This window comes from Lampris incognitus, chromosome 3, assembly GCF_029633865.1.
Source record: "Lampris incognitus isolate fLamInc1 chromosome 3, fLamInc1.hap2, whole genome shotgun sequence".
Classification (NCBI taxonomy): domain Eukaryota; kingdom Metazoa; phylum Chordata; class Actinopteri; order Lampriformes; family Lampridae; genus Lampris; species Lampris incognitus.
In genome coordinates this window covers 57,186,921-57,209,585 of record NC_079213.1, presented here as the reverse complement: position 1 = coordinate 57,209,585, position 22,665 = coordinate 57,186,921, and the positions used below count along the sequence as shown (strand labels likewise).

At 51.6% G+C, this 22,665-nt stretch overlaps 1 protein-coding gene across 1 annotated transcript in view; it reads right to left on the bottom strand.

Annotated features, from left to right (window-relative positions):
- Positions 1–17,899, bottom strand: part of LOC130109768 (cadherin-2-like) — a 231,148-nt gene extending 213,249 nt beyond the window's left edge. Inside the window, exons 1-2 of the mRNA XM_056276750.1 lie at positions 17,882–17,899; positions 17,407–17,545 (exon numbers count right to left, since the gene is read on the bottom strand). Of these exons, the coding sequence (XP_056132725.1) occupies positions 17,407–17,545; positions 17,882–17,899 (157 nt within the window). The remainder of the gene's footprint in view (positions 1–17,406; positions 17,546–17,881) is intronic.
- Between the last annotated feature and the right edge of the window lie 4,766 nt (positions 17,900–22,665).

Here is a 22,665-nt window from a genome sequence, read left to right as displayed (position 1 = left end):
CCTCTCCATGCTGTCTTCCTTGTAAACTTGGTCGTGTTGTGTGCTCTCCATGCTGTCTTCCTTGTAAACTTGGTCGTGTTGTGTCCTCTCCATGCTGTCTTCCTTGTAAACTTGGTCATGTTGTGTCCTCTCCATGCTGTCTTCCTTGTAAACTTGGTGGTATTGTGTCCTCTCCATGCTGTCTTCCTTGTAAACTTGGTGGTGTTTTGTCCTCTCCATGCTGTTTTCCTTGTAAACTTGGTGGTGTTGTGTCCTCTCCATGCTGTCTTCCTTGTAAACTTGGTGGTGTTGTGTCCTCTCCATGCTGTCTTCCTTGTAAACTTGGTCGTGTTGTGTGCTCTCCATGCTGTCTTCCTTGTAAACTTGGTCGTGTTGTGTCCTCTCCATGCTGTCTTCCTTGTAAACTTGGTCATGTTGTGTCCTCTCCATGCTGTCTTCCTTGTAAACTTGGTGGTGTTGTGTCCTCTCCATGCTGTCTTCCTTGTAAACTTGGTCGTGTTGTGTGCTCTCCATGCTGTCTTCCTTGTAAACTTGGTCGTGTTGTGTCCTCTCCATGCTGTCTACCTTGTAAACTTGGTCATGTTGTGTCCTCTCCATGCTGTCTTCCTTGTAAACTTGGTGGTGTTGTGTCCTCTCCATGCTGTCTTCCTTGTAAACTTGGTGGTGTTGTGTCCTCTCCATGCTGTCTTCCTTGTAAACATGGTCGTGTGGTGTCCTCTCCATGCTGTCTTCCTTGTAAACTTGGTCGTGTTGTGTCCTCTCCATGCTGTCTTCCTTGTAAACTTGGTCATGTTGTGTGCTCACTATGTGAGACCATATAGATGTAGACTACTGTGAAACCATGTAGATATAGACCATTGTGAGACCACTGTGAGACCATGTAGATATAAACCACTGTCAGACCACTGCGAGACCATGTACATAGATATAGACCACTGTGAGACCACTGTGAGACCACTGTGAGACCATGTAGATATAGACCACTGTGAGATCACTGTGAGATCACTCTGAGACCATGTAGATATAGACCACTGTGAGACCACTGTGAGACCATGTAGATATAAACCACTGTCAGACCACTGTCAGACCACTGCGAGACCATGTACATAGATATAGACCACTGTGACACCACTGTGAGACCATGTAGATATAGACCACTGTGAGACCATGTAGCTATAGAGCACTGTGAGACCATGTAGATATAGAGCACTGGGAGACCACTGTGAGACCATGTAGATATAGACCACTGTGAGACCATGTAGATGTAGACCATTGTGAGACCATGTAGGTATAGAGCACTGGGAGACCACTGTGAGACCACTGTGTGTGGATGCCCGGTCAGCTTCTGCCAGCACGGCCTGTTTAAGCTCATACATGAGCAACAGGACGACAGCAGGACTGAGTTAAGCGACACTGTTGTTGCTCTGCAGCTGCTGCAGACTGAAGAGTTACCATGCACTGGCAAAACACCTGCCTCAGGACCCGTAGACACCGTCAGCACCCGTAGATACTGTCAGGACCCGTGGGCACCGCGAACTGTTTTTTATAAAACAGAAGCTCCTACTGCACCAGCATCTGAGACACTTCACCACCACCATCAGCTGAAGGTTAGCTAGCTTAGCAAACAAGGCTATGCTCAGTCAACACAAACCTGTGACACAATATGTGATTATTATGCTGAAGAGACAGCGCCCCCAGCAGACAGCAGTGATGAATAATGTGGGCAGACTTCAGCTTTTAGATTTGGTGACGGTCACACATGAGAACGGAGGACCAGCCTAACTCCCTGTGGAGCACAACCATCAGCATATGGTGTGTGTGTAGTTTCACATGCAACACACCAAAAACAACTTGGCATTCAATCAGTGATGCGTATTAACGCACAAGCCACCAGATGGCGCAGTCTATTTCTCCTTTATAAAATGAAAATGGACTTCATTCAACAGAGTGACGGGCAAACAGGATCAAAACCATTCCAAAAGTTTTCATTTTTCCCACGACAAATATGAAACGGAGCTAATCTGCTCCGTGGACACAAACTGGTGTCTCCACAAGTTAGGAGCATAAACTTAAAACTAAGAACTGTGAAGAAGCTCAGCAGACATGAACAAGGGTCATGGAGTACATCTGGACGAAAGAACAAGGGTCATGGAGTACTTCTGGATGAAAGAACAAGGGTCATGGAGTACTTCTGGATGAAAGAACAAGGGTCATGGAGTACTTCTGGATGAAAGAACAAGGGTCATGGAGTACTTCTGGATGAAAGAACAAGGGTCATGGAGTACTTCTGGACGAAAGAACAAGGGTCATGGAGTACTTCTGGATGAAAGAACAAGGGTCATGGAGTACTTCTGGACGAAAGAACAAGGGTCATGGAGTACTTCTGGACGAAAGAACAAGGGTCATGGAGTACTTCTGGATGAAAGAACAAGGGTCATGGAGTACTTCTGGATGAAAGAACAAGGGTAATGGAGTACTTCTGGACGAAAGAACAAGGGTCATGGAGTACTTCTGGATGAAAGAACAAGGGTCCTGGAGTACTTCTGGACGAAAGAACAAGCGTCGTGGAGTACTTCTGGACGAAATAACAAGGGTCATGGAGTACTTCTGGATGAAAAAACAAGGGTCATGGAGTACTTCTGGACGAAAGAACAAGGGTCATGGAGTACTTTTGGATGAAAGAACAAGGGTCATGGAGTACTTCTGGATGAAAGAATTAGGGTCATGGAGTACTTCTGGATGAAAGAACAAGGGTCATGGAGTACTTCTGGATGAAAGAACAAGGGTTATGGAGTACTTCTGGACGAAAGAACAAGGGTTATGGAGTACTTCTGGACGAAAGAACAAGGGTCATGGAGTACTTCTGGATGAAAGAACAAGGGTCATGGAGTACTTCTGGATGAAAGAACAAGGGTCATGGAGTACTTCTGGATGAAAGAACAAGGAGCCCAGCATCTGCACGGCCTTCTAACGTGGGTCTGATCACGTCGGCTGCAAACCCACACCAGTATGAGCCTGATCCCTCACGTGTAGGAGTACAGCCTCCTCCTAATATTAAAACCCATACTCTTCATCCTCACACACCCATACTCTTCATCCTCACACATCCATACTCCTCATCCTCACATACCCTTACTCTTCATCTTCATACACCCATACTCTTCATCCTCACACACCCATACTCTTCATCCTCACACACCCATACTCTTCCTCCTCACACACCCATACTCTTCATCCTCACACACCCATACTCCTCATCCTCACACACCCATACTCTTCATCCTCACACACCCATACCCTTCATCCTCACACACCCATACTCTTCATCCTCACACACCCACACTCTTCCTCCTCACACACCCATACTCTTCATCCTCATACACCCATACTCTTCATCCTCACACACCCATACACTTCATCATCATACACCCATACCCTTCATCCTCACACACCCATACTCTTCGTCCTTATACACCCATACTCTTCATCCTCACACACCCATACTCTTCATTCTCACACACCCGTACGCTTCATCCTCATACACCCATACTCTTCATCCTCATACATCCATACTCTTCATCCTCACACACCCATACTCTTCATCATCGTACACCCATACCCTTCCTCCTCACACACCCATACTCTTCATCCTCATACACTCAACTCTTCATCTTCATACACTCATACACCTCATCCTCATACTCTTCATATTCATACATTCATACTCTTCATCCTCATACATTCATACGCCTCATCTTCATACACTCATACACTTCATCTTCATACACTCATACACTTCATTTTTACATTATATTACTTTACATTACATTACAGTCATTTAGCTGACACTTTTATCCAAAGCGACTTACAATAAGTGCATTTAACGTAGGAAATCAGGAGAACTACTAGTCATCAGAGGTCATAAGTGCATCTAAACAAGCACCTAAGGGCAAAACCAGTGCTAAAGTAAAAGTGCAAGAAAGATTTTTTTTCTTTTTTTTAAATGAGTGAATACAATAAGTGCTAAGAGCAAGTAACAGGGTGGCAGTTATTAAAGAGGTGAGTTTTCAACCTGTGTCGAAAGATGGGCAGCGACTCTGCTGTCCTGACATCAGTGGGGAGTTCATTCCACCACTCTGGGGCCAGGACAGAAAAGAGCCGTGACCGGGTCGATCAGCAGCAAGGGCCTCTGAGCGACGAGACAACCAAGGCGTCCCAAGGTGGCAGAGCGAAAGTGGTCGGGCGGGGGTGTAGGGCTTGACCATGGCCTGGAGATAGGAAGGTGCTGTTCCTTTCACTGCCCTGTAGGCTAGCAGCAGAGTCTTAAACTGGATGCGAGCAGCTACTGGGAGCCAGTGTAGGGACATGAGAAGGGGAGTTGTGTGGGAAAACTTAGGGCGGTTGAACACCAGACAAGCTGCAGCTTTCTGAACAAGCTCCAGAGGTCTGATGACCAACGCCGGGGCACCAGCAAGGAGGAAGTTGCCGTAGTCCAGCCGGGAGATGACCAGAGCCGGGATGAGCACCTGTGCCGTCTCATTGGTGAGGAATTGGTGAATCCTCCTGATGTTATAGAGGAGAAATCTGCAGGAGCGAGCAACCAATGCAACGTTTTCAGCAAACGATAATTGGCGTCCAGGATCACACTCAGATTCCTCACAGTCCGATTTGGCGTCACCACGGTGTTGTCAATGGTGATGGCCAGGTCTCGGTGTGGGCAACCTTTCCCCGAGAGGAACATCAGCTCTGTCTTGTCCAGATTGAGCTTCAGGTGGTGTGTCGCCATCCACTCCGATATGTCAGTCAAGCATGCAGCAATGCGTGTCTCTACTTGTGTGTCAGAGGGAGGAAAGGACAAGATCAGCTGGGTGTCATCAGCATGACAATGGTAAGAGACGTCATGCGAGTGAATAAGAGAACCCAGGGATGTTGTGTACAGGGAGAAAAGGAGAGGACCCAGAACCGAACCCTGTGGAACGGCTGTAGTCAGTCTGCAAGGCTCCGACACAGATCCCCTCCATGTCACCTGGTAGGAGCGACCAGTCAGGTAGGTTGCAAACATTGAGAGTGCAGCATGACACCCAGCCCCTTGAGGGTAGAGAGGTGGAACTGGTGGTTCACTGTGTCGAATGCAGCTGACAGGTCCAGGAGTATCAGGACAGAGGTGAGAGAGTTTGCTCTCGCAGAGTGCAGCGATTCTGTCACTGCAAGGAGGGCCGTCTCTGTCGAGTGACCCACCCTGAACCCAGACTGGTTGGGGTCCAGGAGGTTGTTCTGGTGGAGGTACAAAGAAAGTTGGTTAAAGACAACACGTTCGAAAGTTTTGGATAGAAAGGGTAGAAGAGAAACTGGTCTGTAGTTTTTGACATCAGAGGGGTTAAGTGATGGTTTCTTGAGAAGGGGGTGACTCTAGCAGTCTTGAAAGCAAATGGAAAGCATCCTGCCTGGAGGGAGGTGTTGATGAGTTGGGTTAGATAGGGAAGGAGTTCAGGTGCTATAGACTGAAGAAGAGGGGAGGGGACCGGGTCAAGGAAGCATGTGGTCGGGCGACTGGTTGTGATGAGCTTTAGAACCTCGTCGGGGGAGAGGGGAGTGAGGTGGGATAGGGTGGGATGTGGCGAGGTGAAGGAGGGTGCAGAGGGTGGGATAGTGCAAGCAGCACTAACCGGGTGGTGAAAAAAGGAGGATCTGATTCCATTTACCTACTTGTCAAAGAAGTTAGCAAAGTCATCAGGGAGAAGAGAGGAAGTAGGAGGAGGAGGTGGAGGTTGAAGAAGTCTAGAGAAGGTTTCAAAGAGATTCTTAGGATTAGAGGCAGAGGATAGGATTTTAGAGCGATAGAAGGCAGCCTTAGCAGCAGAAAGGGAGGAGGAGAAAGTGGAAAAAAGAGACTGGAAGTTGAGAAGGTCCTCTGGGAGTTTGCCTTTTCTCCATTTGCGCTCTGCCACTCTAAGGGTCCATCTGTCAGTACGTACTGAGTCAGACAGCCAAGGGGCAGGTGGAGTTGGGCGTGCAGGCCTGGAGGTGAGGGGACAGAGAGTGTCCAGAGAAGAGGAGAAGGTAGAGAGAAGAAGATCAGTAGCAGTGTCAGGGGATAGGAGAGAGAAAGATTCAGGTGTAGAGATGATAGAGGTAACAGAGGAAGAAAGATCAGTGGCAGGGAGAGAGCGAAGGTGTCTATGGGTGGAAACCATGTGTGTAGGAGGAGGGGCTGAGGGGGGAGAAGCGAGGGAGAGAGAGTAGGACATGAAATAGCGGTCAGAGAGCTGGAGGGGAGTAACAGAGAGATTGGAAATAGGATAGTGTCTATTAAAGATAAGGTCCAGCTAGTTGCCGGTCTTGTGGGTAGGAGGAGAGGGTGAGAGGTGAAGCTCAAAGGAGGGGAGGAGCGAGAGAAGAGGATCTAGCTTGTTAGTGTGGATGTTGAAGTCACCGAGAAGGATAAGTGCAGAGTCATCAACAGGAAAGTGCGAGACAAGTGTGTCAAGCTCCTCCAGAAACTCACCAAGGGGGCCTGGTGGGCAGTACACAACCACGATGGTGAGATTGACTGGATAAGAGACAGTAACAGCATGAAATTGAAAAGAGGGCGGAGAAAACTGTTGAATGGAAACAAGAGAATATTTCCATTTCAGGGAGATTAGCAGGCCAGTACCACCACCCCGCCTCCCAGCTCTGGGAGTGTGAGAAATAGAGTACACATCAGACAGAGCTGCGGGGGTGGTAGTGTATGATCCAGGTCTCAGTTAGAGCAAGAAAGTTGAGGGAGAGCAAGGATGTGTAGCCTGCATAGCAAGGATGCGTAGCCATCTTCATACACTCATACTCTACATCTTCATACACTCATACGCTTCATCTTCATACACTCATACGCCTCATCTTCATACATTCATACGCCTCATCTTCATACGCTCATACTCTTCATCTTCATACACTCATACTCTACATCTTCATACACTCATACGCTTCATCTTCATACACTCATATGCCTCATCTTCATACATTCATACGCCTCATCTTCATGCACTCATACTCTTCATCTTCATACACTCATACTCTTCATCTTCATACACTCATACGCCTCATCTTCATACACTCATACTCTTCATCCTCATACACTCATACTGTTAATCTTCATACACATACACTTCATCTTCATCTTCATACACTCATGCGCCTCATCTTCATCTTCATACACTCATATTCTTCATCTTCATACACTCATACTCTTCATCTTCATACACTCATACACTTTCACGCAAAAGCAGAGCAGGCACATCAAGGTATGGTCAGACACGGTTTCCATGCAGTTCACTGTATAAATGCCTTATGCCCTGCAACATTACCTGCAGAACATTAGCTGAACAACATTACCTTCAGAACATTAGCTGAACAACATTACCTGCAGAACATTAGCTGAACAAGCCCGTGTTCAACATGGCAGGTGGCATGACACGCCACACATCTCACCTCACAAGCTGCATTTTTTTCTCAATTGTTTTCTCCCCTTTTTCTCCCCAATTGTATCCGGCCAATTACCCCACTCTTCCGAGCCGTGCCGGTCGCTGCTCCACCCCCTCTGCCAATCCGGGGAGGGCTGCAGACTACCACTTGTCTCCTCCCATACATGTGGAGTCGCCAGCCGCTTCTTTTCACCTGACAGTGAGAAGTTTCACCAAGGGGACGTGGGAGTTCCCCCTCCCCCAAACGGGCGCCCCGACCGACCAGAAGAGGCGTTAGTGCAGCGACAAGGACACATACCCACATCCCGCTTCCCACCCGCAGACACGGCCAATTTTGTCTGTAGAGACGCCCGACCAAGCCGGAGGTAACACTGGGATTCGAACCAGCGAACCTCGTGTTGGTAGGCAACGGAATAGACCGCTACACTACCCGGGGGCCCCCTCAAGCAGGATTTTATTTGCTGAAGTAAAATGCAGCTTGTAGAGTGCACCACACGCACTGGCGAGGAGGCATGACCCCACAACACGTGTTGGCACTGAATGTAATAAATGTGCCTCCTGTGGTGACCCACATCTATATAACTAGAGACATTCACCTAAGAGGACGGTGTTTTAAGGGAAGAGGCGAGGGGTCAGATAATGCACTTCCGCTTCCGGTACACAGTTCAGTGTCGTTGTCGAATGTATGACATGCAAAGTTGGAGCTAGTAAACTACCTCGACTACGTCTACTCTCACGTCTCCTGTCTCGTTGCTTTCTAACTCCACATTGGTGACCCCGACGTGATCGAACTACTAATACGAGTATGTCTGACAACGACGACGCCGGTGCTAACAACATGGCTATTGCTAACGCTAGCATTTACACCGCTACTGTGAAGCTACCCGACTTTTGGCAGCATAATCCACGGCCGTGGTTTCAACATGTGGAAGCCCAGTTCCAGCTGAGAGGGATAACGCAGGATGCAGCGCAGTACTTCCACGTAGTGGCGGCGTTAGACGCATCGACAACGGCGCGAGCAATGACACTGTTGGAAGCTCCGCCAGCTGCTGGCAAGTACGATGCTATAAAGACATTCCTCCTGAAACTATTTGAACTGTCGGAGCTGGAGAAGGCAGACCGTTCACTGTCCCTGAATGGCCTCGGCGACGGCAAACCGTCTGAGTTAATGGAAAAAATGCTGTCTGTGCTGGGATCGGCTGATCCGGCCTTTCTTTTCACACACATTTTTCTGAGGCAGCTCCCCGCACCTGTACGCACAGCACTGGCCAGTTCTCCTCTCGCCGCCTCCAAGGACTACCGTTCTCTGGCTGCTGAAGCAGACAGGGTTTTCCTGGCCAGTTTGTGCATGCCCTGCTACCCCACAAGACCGCCCCACCACCACCTGTGTACGACTATATGGACACCGCGGCTGCGGTGACAGCCCGCCGCCAACCTGACGACGGGCTCTGTTATTACCATGCCAAGTTTGGGGCAAAAGCAAAACAGTGTCGCAAACCCTGCAGTTACGGGGTTCAGGGAAACGCCAAGGCCGGCGCTCGTTAACGGATATGGGCGCCGGCCGTGACTGCAAGCTGTTGTTCATCAGAGACTCCTTGTCGGGCCGGCGGCTGCTGGTTGACTCTGGCGCTCAACGCAGCACACTACCAGCACAAGCTGTGGACACGATGACCGACAGTCACGGCCCCCAGATGAACGCCGCCAACGGCACGTCCATTCGGACGTACGGTATCAGACATGTGGACGTGTGTTTTGGCGGCCGACGTTTCGGCTGGGACTTTGTGATGGCTGCTGTATCCACCCCGCCCCTAGGTGCGGATTTCCTGTGTGCTTTCAACCTGCTGGTGGATGTTAAAAACTGTCGCGTGATTGATGCCGTCTCTTTTGCGTCATACCCCTGCACGCTTGGCGGGGCTGGAGCGCTGTGCCTCGCTAACACACTCTCCACCGGGGATCCATACCAACGCCTGCTCGCAAATTTCCCCGAGCTCACCACACCCACCTTCTCCTCGGCGGTGGCCAAGCACGGCGTAGAACATCATACCACCACAGTGGGCCCCGCAGTTTACGCCCGGGCCCGACGCCTCGACTCGGCCAAGCTCGCAATAGCCAGGGAGGAGTTTTCGACCATGGAGCGCCTCGGCATTGTCCGCCGTTCTGACAGCCCGTGGGCTTCCCCTCTTCACATGGTTACTAAGGCCGACGGGGGTTGGCGCCCGTGCGGGGACTACCGTCGCCTAAACAATGCCACGACCCCCGACCGGTACCCCATACCGCACATACAAGATTTCTCTAACCACCTGGCGGGCGCTGCCATCTATTCCAAAATCGACTTAGTGCGGGGGTATCACCAAGTGCCGGTCCACCCACTGGATGTCCCAAAAACGGCTGTCATCACACCCTTTGGGCTCTTTGAGTTTTTACGTATGCCTTTCGGCCTTAAAGGGGCGGCGCAGACGTTTCAGCGCCTTATGGATTCTGTGCTCCACGACATGCCATTTTTGTTTGTGTACTTAGACGACATCCTCGTGGCCAGCGCGTCGGCGGAGGAACACATGACGCACCTCAGACAGCTGTTCGACAGGCTCAGCGAACACGGCCTCATCATTGAAGTAATACTTGGGGTAGTATTGGTCGCGGATCAATGACCACACTGGTTTATAGAACTCAGGTTTAATCGTGGTTCAGTAGGCAGACGTAATAACCATACATGGTAGTGGTGTAACCATAATAACAGTCCGGGTAGTACATAACACCTAGTGTAGTTCCAGTGTATATACATGGCATTATATCACTACATCCCCCCTGTTTAGTTTTCAATTTTTACAGTATCAAAATACAAACATATTCAGAGCCCTCCTTTTGTGTGTGATTGTCTCTACTCGTAGTCCTTGTAGTGAGCTGGTTTGGAAACAGCTCTTCCATATCTTGTGCGTACTGTCTTGTGTGTTTCACAGGTTTGGCTGGAAGAAGTTCCAGCTGCATGAGTGTCCCGTTGAGGTTCTGTGAAGCGAGTTCTTGCGCTCCTCAGTGCATGGGGGTGGTGAATTTCCCGCAGGTGGCTCCTGCCACGTCTGAGTTTGTTCCCATTTGATGTTTGCACAATGTAGCTCCTTGGCTCATCGCACTTTTGTACGACAGTGGGTGGATACCAAGTCCCTTTTTCCTTGTTTAGGACAGATACATGCTGTCCGGGACCGAGTGGAGGTAGTTCTCTGCCGCTGCTGCGGTCATGATGTTCCTTCATGTTTGCTGTTCTCTGCTCCAGGTGGAGTCGGTTTTCCTCCTTGCCTGGGTCCCCTCGACTCGGCAGCAGGGTGGTGACTGGCCTTCCGAAGATCAGTTCTGCTGGTGATGGTAGTTTACTGTCGATGGGTGTTGCTCTGACCTGTAGTAAGGCAACTTGTATGTTACCTCCTTGTCTCATGGTTTTCTTCACAATGGATTTGATGTGTCGCACATGCCTCTCAATGAATCCATTGCTTTTTGGATAGTGGGGTGAGCTTGTCATGTGCCTGATTCCCCAGTCAGCCGTGAATTTGTGGAACACGTGCCCTGTGTACTGGGGTCCATTATCTGTAAGTATCTCGTCAGGCCTTCCAAAAAGAGACATGTACATTTCCATTTTTTGTGCAACTGCCCGGCTGGACACAGGCATGGGCATTTCATTCACTAGAGGGAACTTAGAATATCTGTCCACAATCAGTAAATACTGATGTCCATCGATCTCGAATAGATCAGAAGCTAGGGATTGCCATGGTTTTGACGGTGTGTTGTGTGGGTTGAGAGGTAGCTTTGGATTTGCATCCTGATGTTCCACGCATACGCTACATGACCTGCAGACTCTTTCGATGTCATCGTTCATTCTGATCCAGAAGACACTTTCTCTCGCCAGTCGCCGGGTCTTTTCGATGCCCTGGTGTCCTACATGTTGCTGTTCGAGTATAGAATCAGTCATGGAGTCTGGGATGAGCACCTGTCTGCCTTTGAATATGACTCCTGCTTCAACTGCGAGCTCATCTCTGAATGACCAGTACTCACGTAGTTGTCTTGGTAGAGCTTTGATGTTGTCTGGCCATCCCTGGTGGATCAGCTCTTTCAGTGCATTGAGTCTGGGGTCGCTGGTGGTTTCCGTGCGGAGTGCGTCCTGTTTCTCGGGAGAGAAGTTTATCATTACAACAGTGAGCATCTCTGGATCCTCGACTTCTGCCTCTATTCCGTCAATGCGCTCGTCCAGCTCGATGTTGCTGTTGTTCTCAGGGTTGGGTAGTCGGCTGAGTGTGTCTGCCAGGACCATCTGGTTTCCTGGTCGATACATGACCTCGTAGTTGTATCCTTGTGTTTTTATCAGCATTCGCTGAAGCCGTGGTGGGGCGGCATGCAGTGGCTTTGTGCATATGGTAACGAGGGGTTTGTGGTCTGTAACTACAATGAATGACTTTCCATACAGGTAGGTATGGTATCGCTGCATTCCATAGACTATGGCCAGCGTTTCTCGCTCTATGTTGCTGTACCTGGATTGGCAGTCGTCCAGTGTCTTTGAGCCAAACGCTATGGGTCTTTTGTTCTGCACTAATGCCACGCCCAGTCCTTTCTGTGATGCATCGACCTCAAGTGTCAGAGGTGTGCTTGGATCATAGTACTTCAGGCAGTCATGTTCGTTGATAACTGATTTCAGGTCCTCAAAGCTCTTTTGGTGGTCAGTGTCCCATGTCCAAGGCACGTCACTTTTCAGCAGCACCCTCAGTGTGTGTATTTTGTCTGCGAACGTTGGGATGTAGGGTGACAGGTAGGTCAGCATCCCCAAGAATCTGCTCAGTTCATCTTTGTTCTGGGGTGTTGGCATTTTCTGGATGTCCCTGATTTTGGCTGGGTCAGGTTTGATACCTTTGTCTGTGTACAGGTTGCCAAAGAATGAGATGCTTGTCTGTTTGATTGTGCACTTGTCACTGTTGAACACAATACCTGTCTTGGCTGCTCTCTCCATCAGGTCGGTCAGGTTCCTGTCATGCTCCTCTTCGCTTGCTCCGTAGACTGCGATATCATCGGCTATGCTGACGACACCATTGAGCCCCTCCAGGATTTGGTCCATCTTTAGCTGGAAGAGATCTTGAGAGACACTGAGACCAAATGGCAAACGTTTCCAGCAGTATCTACCAAATGGAGTTCGGAATGTGGTTAGCAGTTGTGACTCTTCCTCTAGGTGTATTGACCAATATCCAGCTTTTGCGTCAAGTTTGCTGAATATTTTTGCATTTGCAAACTTCGGGTTCAGTTCCTCCACAGTAGGAATCTTGTGTGGGCATCTCCTAAGGCTGGCATTAAGCTTTTGGGGGTCTAAGCATATGCGAAGGGAACCGTCTTTCTTTGTGCTGTATGCCAGACTCGAGCACCAGTCTGTGTGCTGTTCTACTTTTCTTAACACATCTTGTTCGACTAGGTTATTCAGTTCATCTTTCAGTTTGTCTTTGATGTGAATGCTGCACTTACGTGGTGGGTCTATGAATGGTTCAGCATCCTTTTTCAGGAAGAGCTTGGCCTTTCCACTGAAGTTGCCAATTTTGTCAAACTGGTCTGGGTATGCTCTCTTTAGGTCTGCACTGTTAGATATGGTCATTTTGGGTTTTGTCTGTCTTGTGTTGACTTTTTTCTGGTTTGCATGTCCTTTCTCGGTCACTGCATCTACATTGACAGTCACTAGGTTTAACAGTTCACATGTTGGCAGCCCAACTATGGCTGGCCCTGGTACGTCTACAACATAGAACTTTGCATTGATCCATTTGGATTCTTTGTACTGGCATGGAATGTCAATGGTGCCTAGGCAGGGGATGGCGTGACCACTGTATGCAGATAGCCTCCTGTTGGTTTTTTTCAGTCGTTTCTGGGTGCATGCATTTTCACCGTACATCTGCTTGAAGGTACGCAATGGGAGTGTGTTGCCTGACGCACCTGTGTCTATGTTCAGACGTAGTGTGTATCCACGACCAGGTAGGTCAGGTGGTGTCACCTTCAGGACTGTGTACGCCTCCTCTCTGGCCGGCTTGCTGTCTATGCTATGCATGCACTTTTCACTGATAGTTCTGGAGTGGAACTGTTTCTGGTAAGTACTTTCGTTCTCACTGTCTGTTTCACTGCTACTCTCTACAGCATGTATGCGAGTCCTGCTCTGTTGCTTTTTGTCTATATAGGTTTTGCGCTTGTGCTGTTTGTCTTGTGGTGTGTGTGACTTACTTCCCCCGCTCCTGCTCTGGCTGGAGTGTTCCTGGCGCTCTCGTTTGGCCTTCCTGCAGGACCGCTCCCAGTGACCTTTTGCACCACACGCATTGCATTCATCATCATATGCAGGACATCGACGTGGTTTGTGGCTTCTCCCACAGTTACGACATATGCGGTCCCTGTCCACAGCGTGGATTCTCTCATTGTGTGACAGGCTAAGTTTGTCTAACTGTTCATTGCCTGCTGTCAGGGCTTCATATTTTCGTCCCTCGGCCAGAACCTCTGCTAAGGAATATCCTTTTGGTTTGCCGTATAGATCATTCCTCAGGGCATCATGGGGAGTGCTCGCAATAATAAGCTCAATCATACGCTCGTTAAGCTCTTCGTCTGAAAACTGACATTTCTGTGCTAGTGTTCTGGCTCTGGTCACAAAATCATTAATATTCTCATCTGGTTTCTGTCTGTGTTGCATCCGTTGCAGTCTATGGATTCTGATATTTACGTTCAACTTCAGCTGTTTTTCAAAGAAGTCCCATAGTTTGGCAGGCTTTTTCTTTTTATCATCGGTGAGACCACTGGCGTTCAGTCTTTTTAATCCTTCATCTCCGATTCCACGACCTATTTTCCTAGCTTGTTTAGCTGCGCCATTTATTTCTTCATCTTCTAAATACAGAGTAATTTTCTGTTTATACAGTGAAATTGCCTCACCCAGGTCCGGTTCTGACCAATTCATCGTCGGTAGATGCGATGCCATGACGTCTCCTGTTGCTAGCTAGTTAGCTTTGCGGCTAGCTCAGCTCCGGCGCACTGTTGCTTGAATGATGACAGAAATTATCCACGGACAATTTTATCAGTCTATCTTCATTCTTCATAGAGAGTACTTTACCGCTGCCACCATGAAGTAATACTTGGGGTAGTATTGGTCGAGGATCAATGACCACACCGGTTTATAGAACTCAGGTTTAATCGTGGCTCAGTAGGCAGATGTAATAACCATACATGGTAGTGGTGTAACCATAATAACAGTCCGGGTAGTACATAACACCTAATGTAGTTCCAGTGTATATACATGGCGTTATATCACTACAATCATCAACCCAGCTAAGTGTCAGTTCGGGGAGTCGTCCATCACCTTCCTCGGGCACCACATCACTCCACAGGGGGCCGTTCCCCTCCCTGCCAGGGTTGAGGCTGTCACCATGTTCCCCCGCCCCCGCACTGTACAGTCGCTGCAGGAATTCCTGGGCATGGTGAACATTTATAACCGTTTCCTGCCCCGTGCCGCCCACATCATGCGTCCCCTGTATGAGGCCCTGCGGGGTAAGAAGTCTAAGGACGAGCTGAACTGGTCTTCGGGGATGGACGAGGCTTTTGTGGCCGCCAAGACCGCGCTGGCCAACGCTGCGCTACTAGCTCCCCCGTCGCCTACCGCCCCCATAGCCCTTACAACGGATGCCTCCGACTACGCCGTGGGGGCCGTGTGTGAGCATTGGGCGGGGGGGGGGGCTGGCAGCCGTTGGCGTTTTTCAGTAAACAACTCCGTGAGAGCGAGCGCAAATACAGCACCTTTGATAGGGAACTACTGGGTCTCTTCCTCGCAACCAGACACTTTAGTTTCCTATTGGAGGGCCGACAGTTCACCGCTTTCGTGGACCACAAACCGCTGACGTTCTGTATGGCCAAAACCTCAGAACCGTGGTCTGGGCGTCAGCAGCGCCATCTCGCGGAGGTTTCCGAGTTTACCACGGACATACAACACGTGTCGGGCAAGGATAACTTCGTCGCCGACTGCCTTTCACGGGCGGTTGTTAACGCCGTTCACTTGGGTCTCGACTACGCCGCTATGGCAGCGGACCAAGCCAAGGACGCGACCGTTCAAGACTACCGGTCGACCCCTACGGCGCTACGGCTGGAGGACGTGACGTTCGACGCGGCCAACACCACCCTCCTCTGTGACATCTCCACCGGTCAACCGCGACCCCTGGTGCCTACTTCCTGGCGGCGCCGAGTTTTCGACACCGTCCACGGCCTTTCCCACCCGGGAATGAAGGCCTCGACCAAGCTGGTGAGCGTCAAGTTCGTTTGGCCTGGGCTCCGTAAGGATGTTAGAGCCTGGGCCGGCTCGTGTGTGGCGTGCCAACGCGCCAAGGTGCACCGCCATACCAAGGCCCCTTTGGCGCCGTTTGTGGTTCCAGAGAGGCGGTTTGACCACGTCAATGTTGACCTGGTGGGTCCCCTGCCCCCCTCCCGTGGTTATACGTTCCTCCTCACTATTGTGGACAGGGCCACCAGGTGGCCAGAGGCTATTCCCTTGTCCTCCACGACGGCAGCAGAGGTAGCACGGGCGTTCATCGGCTGCTGGGTGGCCCGTTTCGGCACGCCGGGTGACATCACGAGCGACCGGGGCTCCCAGTTTACCTCGGAGCTCTGGACGGCGGTCGCTGAGCACCTGGGGGTGAAGATCCACCGCACTACGGCGTACAACCCGCAGAGCAACGGACTTTGTGAGCGGTTCCATCGGGACATGAAAGCCGCTCTGCGGGCAAGCCTCACTGGCTGCGACTGGATGGACCGGCTCCCGTGGGTCATGCTCGGCCTGCGTTCGGCCCCGAAGGAAGACCTCCAGACCTCCTCCGCTGAGCTGGTGTATGGCCAGCCCCTGCGGGTTCCGGGGGAGTTTCTTCCGGATGCTACGGCTCCCTGGTCGGCCGCCTCTCACCTCAGTGCGTCCCGGAGCGCTGCCGGTGCCTTCGCTCCCGTTCCGATGTCTCAACACTGCCTCCCCCGGTCCTACGTCCCCAAGGATCTGCCATCGGCGAGGTACGTCTTCATTAGGCACGACAGCCATCGGTCCCCGCTGCAGCCCCCATACGACGGGCCCTTCCGCGTCCTGGAGGCGGGGGATAAGAACTTTGTGGTGGACATGGGGGTCAGGCCGGAGCGGGTCGCTATAGACCGTCTCAAGCCCGCTCACTTGGACATTGGGAAGCCAATGCAACTGGCCCTACCCCCGCGGCGGGGACGCCCTCCTAGGTCGGCCCCGGCACCTGCCTCTGTTCCTGCTTCGGCCCCACCTATGGCCCGGGTTTCGGCCCCATCTGTTTCCCCTCCTGTGAAGCGCAGCCGTTATGGCCGCGGGGTCCGCCCCCCGACTCGTCACCTGTTTTCCCCGTGACTTTGCACTATGTCATTGACTGTTCTGTTGTAGAGTCTATTTTTATGTTCATGACTTGTGCTTTTGCTGTTTTGCATTGTTTTGTGTAGGTGAATTCTGGGGGGGGGGGGCTGTGTGGTGACCCACATCTATATAACTAGAGACATTCACCTAAGAGGACGGTGTACCTTTAAGGGAAGGGGCGAGGGGTCAGATAATGCACTTCCGCTTCCGGTACACAGTTCAGTGTCGTTGTCGAATGTATGACATGCAAAGTTGGAGCTAGTAAACTACCTTGACTACGTCTACTCTCACGTCTCCTGTCTCGTTGTTTTCTAACTCCACACTCCTTCATTATGAGGAGGCAGCGCATCACATTTGTATCAGCCCTCATATGACGTCATATCTACATGTCACCTACACCATCATGTTGTTATAACGTGTTTCATCAACGGCTAGACCTCTTTTCCTGAACCCAGTCCTGTTATGTTCAACCACTCCTGGCCCGGATACACAACACAAGAGCACAGCCATCCTTCACATGCGGGAGAATATTCATTATCAGCCCCATACCATTGAGAAGAGCCTGTCCCTTCTTCAGCTCTTCATCCACAACGATGCTGTACTCCTCATCCACGAAGCCCTGTGTACACGGCATCAACCCCTGCCTGCTGGACAGTGGTATTTCATCCTCTCCACCCATCACGAGAACCTAGAAACAGCACATGGTGATTAAAGGAGTTTAAAATAGTCAGCAAAGACAAGTCACGGCGCTTTCCATCATGTTGCACGTCCACGATACCACTTCTTTTGTCGAGTGTGTTGAATATGGCTTCTCAGCCCCTTTTAAACTGCACTGAGTACGAGCAGAACTGATCTCAGATGAGGCCGTTTATTCTATAGCCTTCACTGACAGCAGAGTGTAAGTCACCGCACAGGAAACAGGGAATGAGATGAGGGGATGATGTCATAAAGGTTCTGAATCCACGTCAAACTCCAAGCAGGGACATGGCTTTAAGGCCTGAGCCCCACATCTCTCCACTTCTACCACTTCAGCAAGTTCCATGTTTGATCTGACTGATGTAACACACACACACACACACACACATACACACACATACACACACACACACATATATGTATATATGTAGAGCCGAAGGAACGGAGAAGACCGTAGGTTCACACTTTAGCCGTGTAGGCAACTTTCTTTAATCCACGGTAAATCAGCGAGACAAACAAAACCCACAGCTCGACTGAGCGGAGGTGGCAAGAATAACCAGAAAACTGGCTGGACAACCATAACTTAACCCTGCGTTAACCTGCCAGGGCAACCATGACTTAACCCTTAGTTCCTGGGTTGAATTCTGTCCCCAATACGTGTCCACCACATGAGCCCCCCCAGAATTCGCCCTAGTAATCGAAGTCAGGCAGGCGCGGGTGGACGACAGGCCGTCCGCGGCGGCTCCGGATAACAGGGGCCGGAGTGTCTCTGGGAGGCATTGACGCGGGCCTGTGGAGGTCGGCCTGAGGAGCAGAAGAGGCAGCTCGGGCCTCCACGGGGGGAGGAGGCGGAGCCGGGGGACGACCGCGACGAGGAGGTTGGGCTAACTCCAACGGCTGCATCAAGTCCAGGTGTGCGGGTTTAACTCGGTCCACTGAAACATGCACGGCCGTGCCCCCAAAATCCACCACCAGGTGCTTAGTTCCCCGTTCCAGGACGCGGAAGGGGCCGTCATAAGGGGGTTGCAGAGGGGGGCGGTGTGCGTCGTGACGGATGAACACGTAGTCCGCTGACTGCAGACCTGGGGGCACCTGGGACACCGGAGCGCCGTGTTGGGCGGTAGGGACGGGTGTGAAAGCTCTGACCCCGTCCAGCAAGGAGGCTCGTTGGTCCACAGCTGACCAGGGACGCGTTGCATTGGGCATGAAATCGCCTGGGACTCGCAGCGGCGTGCCGTACACCAGCTCCGCAGAGGAGGCTTGTAGGTCTTCCTTCGGGGCGGTCCGCAGGCCCAGCATGACCCATGGGAGCTTGTCAACCCAGTTGCAGTCCTTGAGAGTAGCCCGAAGCGCAGCCTTCATGGACCGGTGGAAGCGCTCACATAGGCCGTTCGCCTGAGGGTGGTAGGCGGTAGTGCGATGAAGCTTGACGCCCAGAGCCTCACCCACAGCATTCCATAGCTCTGAGGTAAACTGTGGCCCACGGTCAGATGAAAGGTCGGAAGGCGTACCGAAACGTGAGACCCACGACCCAATAAAAGCCCGGGCCACATCAGCAGACGTCGTGGATGCCAGGGGAACAGCTTCAGGCCAGCGCGTAGTCCTGTCCACCACAGTGAAGAGGTAGGTGAACCCATGGGAGGGGGGTAGGGGACCAACCAGGTCGACGTGGACATGCTCAAATCGTCTCTCCGGCACTGCGAAGCGTTCCAGGGGCGCCTTAATGTGGCGGTGTATCTTAGCCCGCTGACAGGCAACACACGAGTCGGCCCACGCTTTCACGTCTCTCTTAAGTCCCTCCCACACAAACTTAGCAGAGGTCAGGCACACGGATGGCTTACCGCCTGGATGAGAGAGGCCGTGCACAGCTTCAAATATGGGGCGTCTCCAGCTGTGCGGGACGATGGGCCTGGGCTGTCCTGTGGAGACGTCACACAGGAGGGTGACACCTGTGTCGCTGAAAGGAACGTCCTGCAGGCGGAGCCCCGTGTCGGAGGCCCGAAAACGGAGGATGCTCGGGTCCGTGGCCTGGTCAGCAGCCATCTGTGCATAGTCAAGGCCTAGGTGGACCGCTCCAATCACTGCCCTAGACAGGCAGTCAGCTACCTGGTTAGACTTACCAGCGACGTGCTGGATGTCGGTAGTGAATTCCGAAATGTAGGAGAGTTGTCGCTGCTGGCGAGCGGACCATGGCTCGGCCGTCTTGGACATGGCAAACGTGAGGGGCTTGTGGTCCACGTACGCAGTAAACTCGCGGCCCTCTAGCAGGAAACGGAAATGCCGGACGGCGAGCCAGAGACCGAGGAGTTCCCTGTCAAAAGTACTATACTTGCGCTCTCGGGGTGTAAGCTGGCGACTGAAAAAGGCCAAAGGCTGCCAAGCCCCCCCCACCCACTGTTCGTGAACCGCACCAACAGCATAGTCCGATGCATCCGTGGTTATGGAAATAGGCGCTGTAGGTGAAGGATGCGCTAGCAGGGTAGCCTGGGAGAGCGCAGCTTTAGTCTCGGTGAACGCACGGTCCCGCTCTGCTGTCCAGTCGACCGCCTGGTTGGGGGACATGCCTTTCAGCGCCTCGTACAGTGGCCGGATGATAAAGGCGGCTCGAGGAATGAAGCGGTGGTAGAATGTCACCATCCCGATGAACTCCCTGAGCGCACGAGCTGTTTGGGGGCGCGGAAAGGCCGCCACCGCTTCCACCTTTGAGGGCAGGGGGACTGCCCCGTCCCCAGTGATGCGGTGCCCGAGGAAATCCATGGCTGTCAGCCCGAACCGGCACTTCGCCGGGTTGACGATCAGCCCATGCTGGCTGAGGCGTGTGAAGAGGGCATGAAGATGGGACAGGTGTTCTTCCTCGGAGGCGCTGGCGATGAGTATGTCGTCCAAATAGACGAAGATGAAAGGAAGGCCACGGAGCACTGAATCCATCAGCCGCTGAAAGGACTGGGCCGCGTTTTTGAGTCCAAATGGCATTCGTAGGAATTCAAATAGGCCGAATGGGGTTGTCACCGCTGTCTTGGGGATGTCTGAGGGGTGCACGGGAACTTGATGATAACCACGGACCAGGTCGACTTTTGAGAAGATGCATTTGCCAGACAGGTTTGCAGAAAAGTCCTGGATATGCGGGACAGGATAGCGGTCAGGCGTGGTGGCGTCATTTAGTCGGCGGTAGTCCCCGCATGGGCGCCAACCTCCATCAGGCTTAGCGACGATGTGGAGTGGGGACGCCCACGGGCTGTCAGAGCGGCGGATGATCCCCATGCGTTCCAGGTGCTCGAACTCAGACTTGGCAATGGCGAGTTTGGCGGGGTCGAGACGCCTGGCTCTGGCGTAGACCGGGGGCCCCTTCGTAGCAATGTGATGCTCCACCCCATGCTTAGCGGTGGGTGCAGAGAAGGTAGGCTGGGTGAGGTCAGGGAACTCAGCGAGGAGGCGGGTGAACTTGTCTGCCTCTGAGAGAGAGTTGGCTAGACCTGCATAGGCCGCTTCCCTCCGCGTACATGCGAAGGAGGAGAAGGTTAAGGCATCGACCAGACGGCTGTTCTGAATGTCCACTAGTAAACCGTAAGCGCACAAAAAATCAGCTCCGAGGAGGGGAAGCGTTACATTGGCCATGACGAACTCCCACGTGAAACGTTGTCCACCAAAACACAGTTCTACAGACCGCACGCCGTAGGTGTGGATAGGGCTGCCGTCAGCCGTCGCCAACTGGGGGCCCCGCTCCCCGCCCATGATGTCGACGTCAGTAGCAGGGAGCACGCTTCTCTGTGCGCCCGTGTCACAAAGAAATCGCCGACCGGAGATGGTGTCGAGGATGAAGAGTAGCCTGCTCGTATCGCCAACACTCATGGCCACTACTGAGTGTTGGCCCTCTCGTTTCCCGTCGGCCTGTAGTTGCAGGGGGAACGGCACCGTTTAGCTTTCGCACCAAATCGAGCGTGGTACATACAGAGTCCAGAGGGCTTGTAGCGGTCTGATGCTGTGGCGCCACCGTCGGGCCACGCCCGCGATGTCGGCGGGGGGCCAGTGAAGGTAGGAGCCAGCACCCCGGCATGGGAGGAACGTTGTGTAGCGACGAAGAATCGGTCAGCCTCCTTTGCCAGCTCACGGGGATCAGTGATGGTGGAGTTAGCGAGCGCAGTCTGGACGTGGGGCGGCATGTTGCGCAGAAACAGCTCCATAAACAGGAAACATGGCTTTTCTTGACCCAGTAGGTTTAACATCCTGCTCATTAGCTCCGATGGTTTGCCATCTCCCAAGCCCTGAATTGCGAAGAGGCGACGTGCTCTCTCCGTTGCAGACAGTTCAAAAGTTTCAAGGAGGAGATGTTTAAGTGCGGCGTATTTACCATCGGCCGGTGGGTTGGTTATGAAACCGCTTATCCTGGAAGCCGTAGCGCACCCCAGCGCTGCCACTACGTAGTAGTACCTGGTCTCGTCTGCTGTTATGTCTCTGAGCGCGAACTGTGCCTCAGCCTGCGCGAACCATGTAGCCGCGGAAGACTCCCAAAACTCCGGCAGTTTAATTGCAACGGCGTTCGTAGCCATAATGTGTGTGGTTTCAGAAAACTTATCCGAAAACCGACGTCGGGGTCACCAGTGTAGAGCCGAAGGAACGGAGAAGACCGTAGGTTCACACTTTAGCCGTGTAGGCAACTTTCTTTAATCCACGGTAAATCAGCGAGACAAACAAAACCCACAGCTCGACTGAGCGGAGGTGGCAAGAATAACCAGAAAACTGGCTGGACAACCATAACTTAACCCTGCGTTAACCTGCCAGGGCAACCATGACTTAACCCTTAGTTCCTGGGTTGAATTCTGTCCCCAATACGTGTCCACCACATATATATGTATATATGTATATATGTATATATATATATATATATATATATATATATATATATATATATATGTATATGTAGCCGGGTGGTAAATCTGTTAAATATGTTAAATGATTTTCCACTTAAATTTAGTATAGTTTAACTGTTAATATATGTAATTGTTACACTGTCAAGCCATATAAAATGTCATTTGATGTATTTAAATTGTGAGGCAGATTGTGAGTGTATTTTTATAGTTTTGGTTGTCATTGCATGTTTTGACCAGTAAGTGG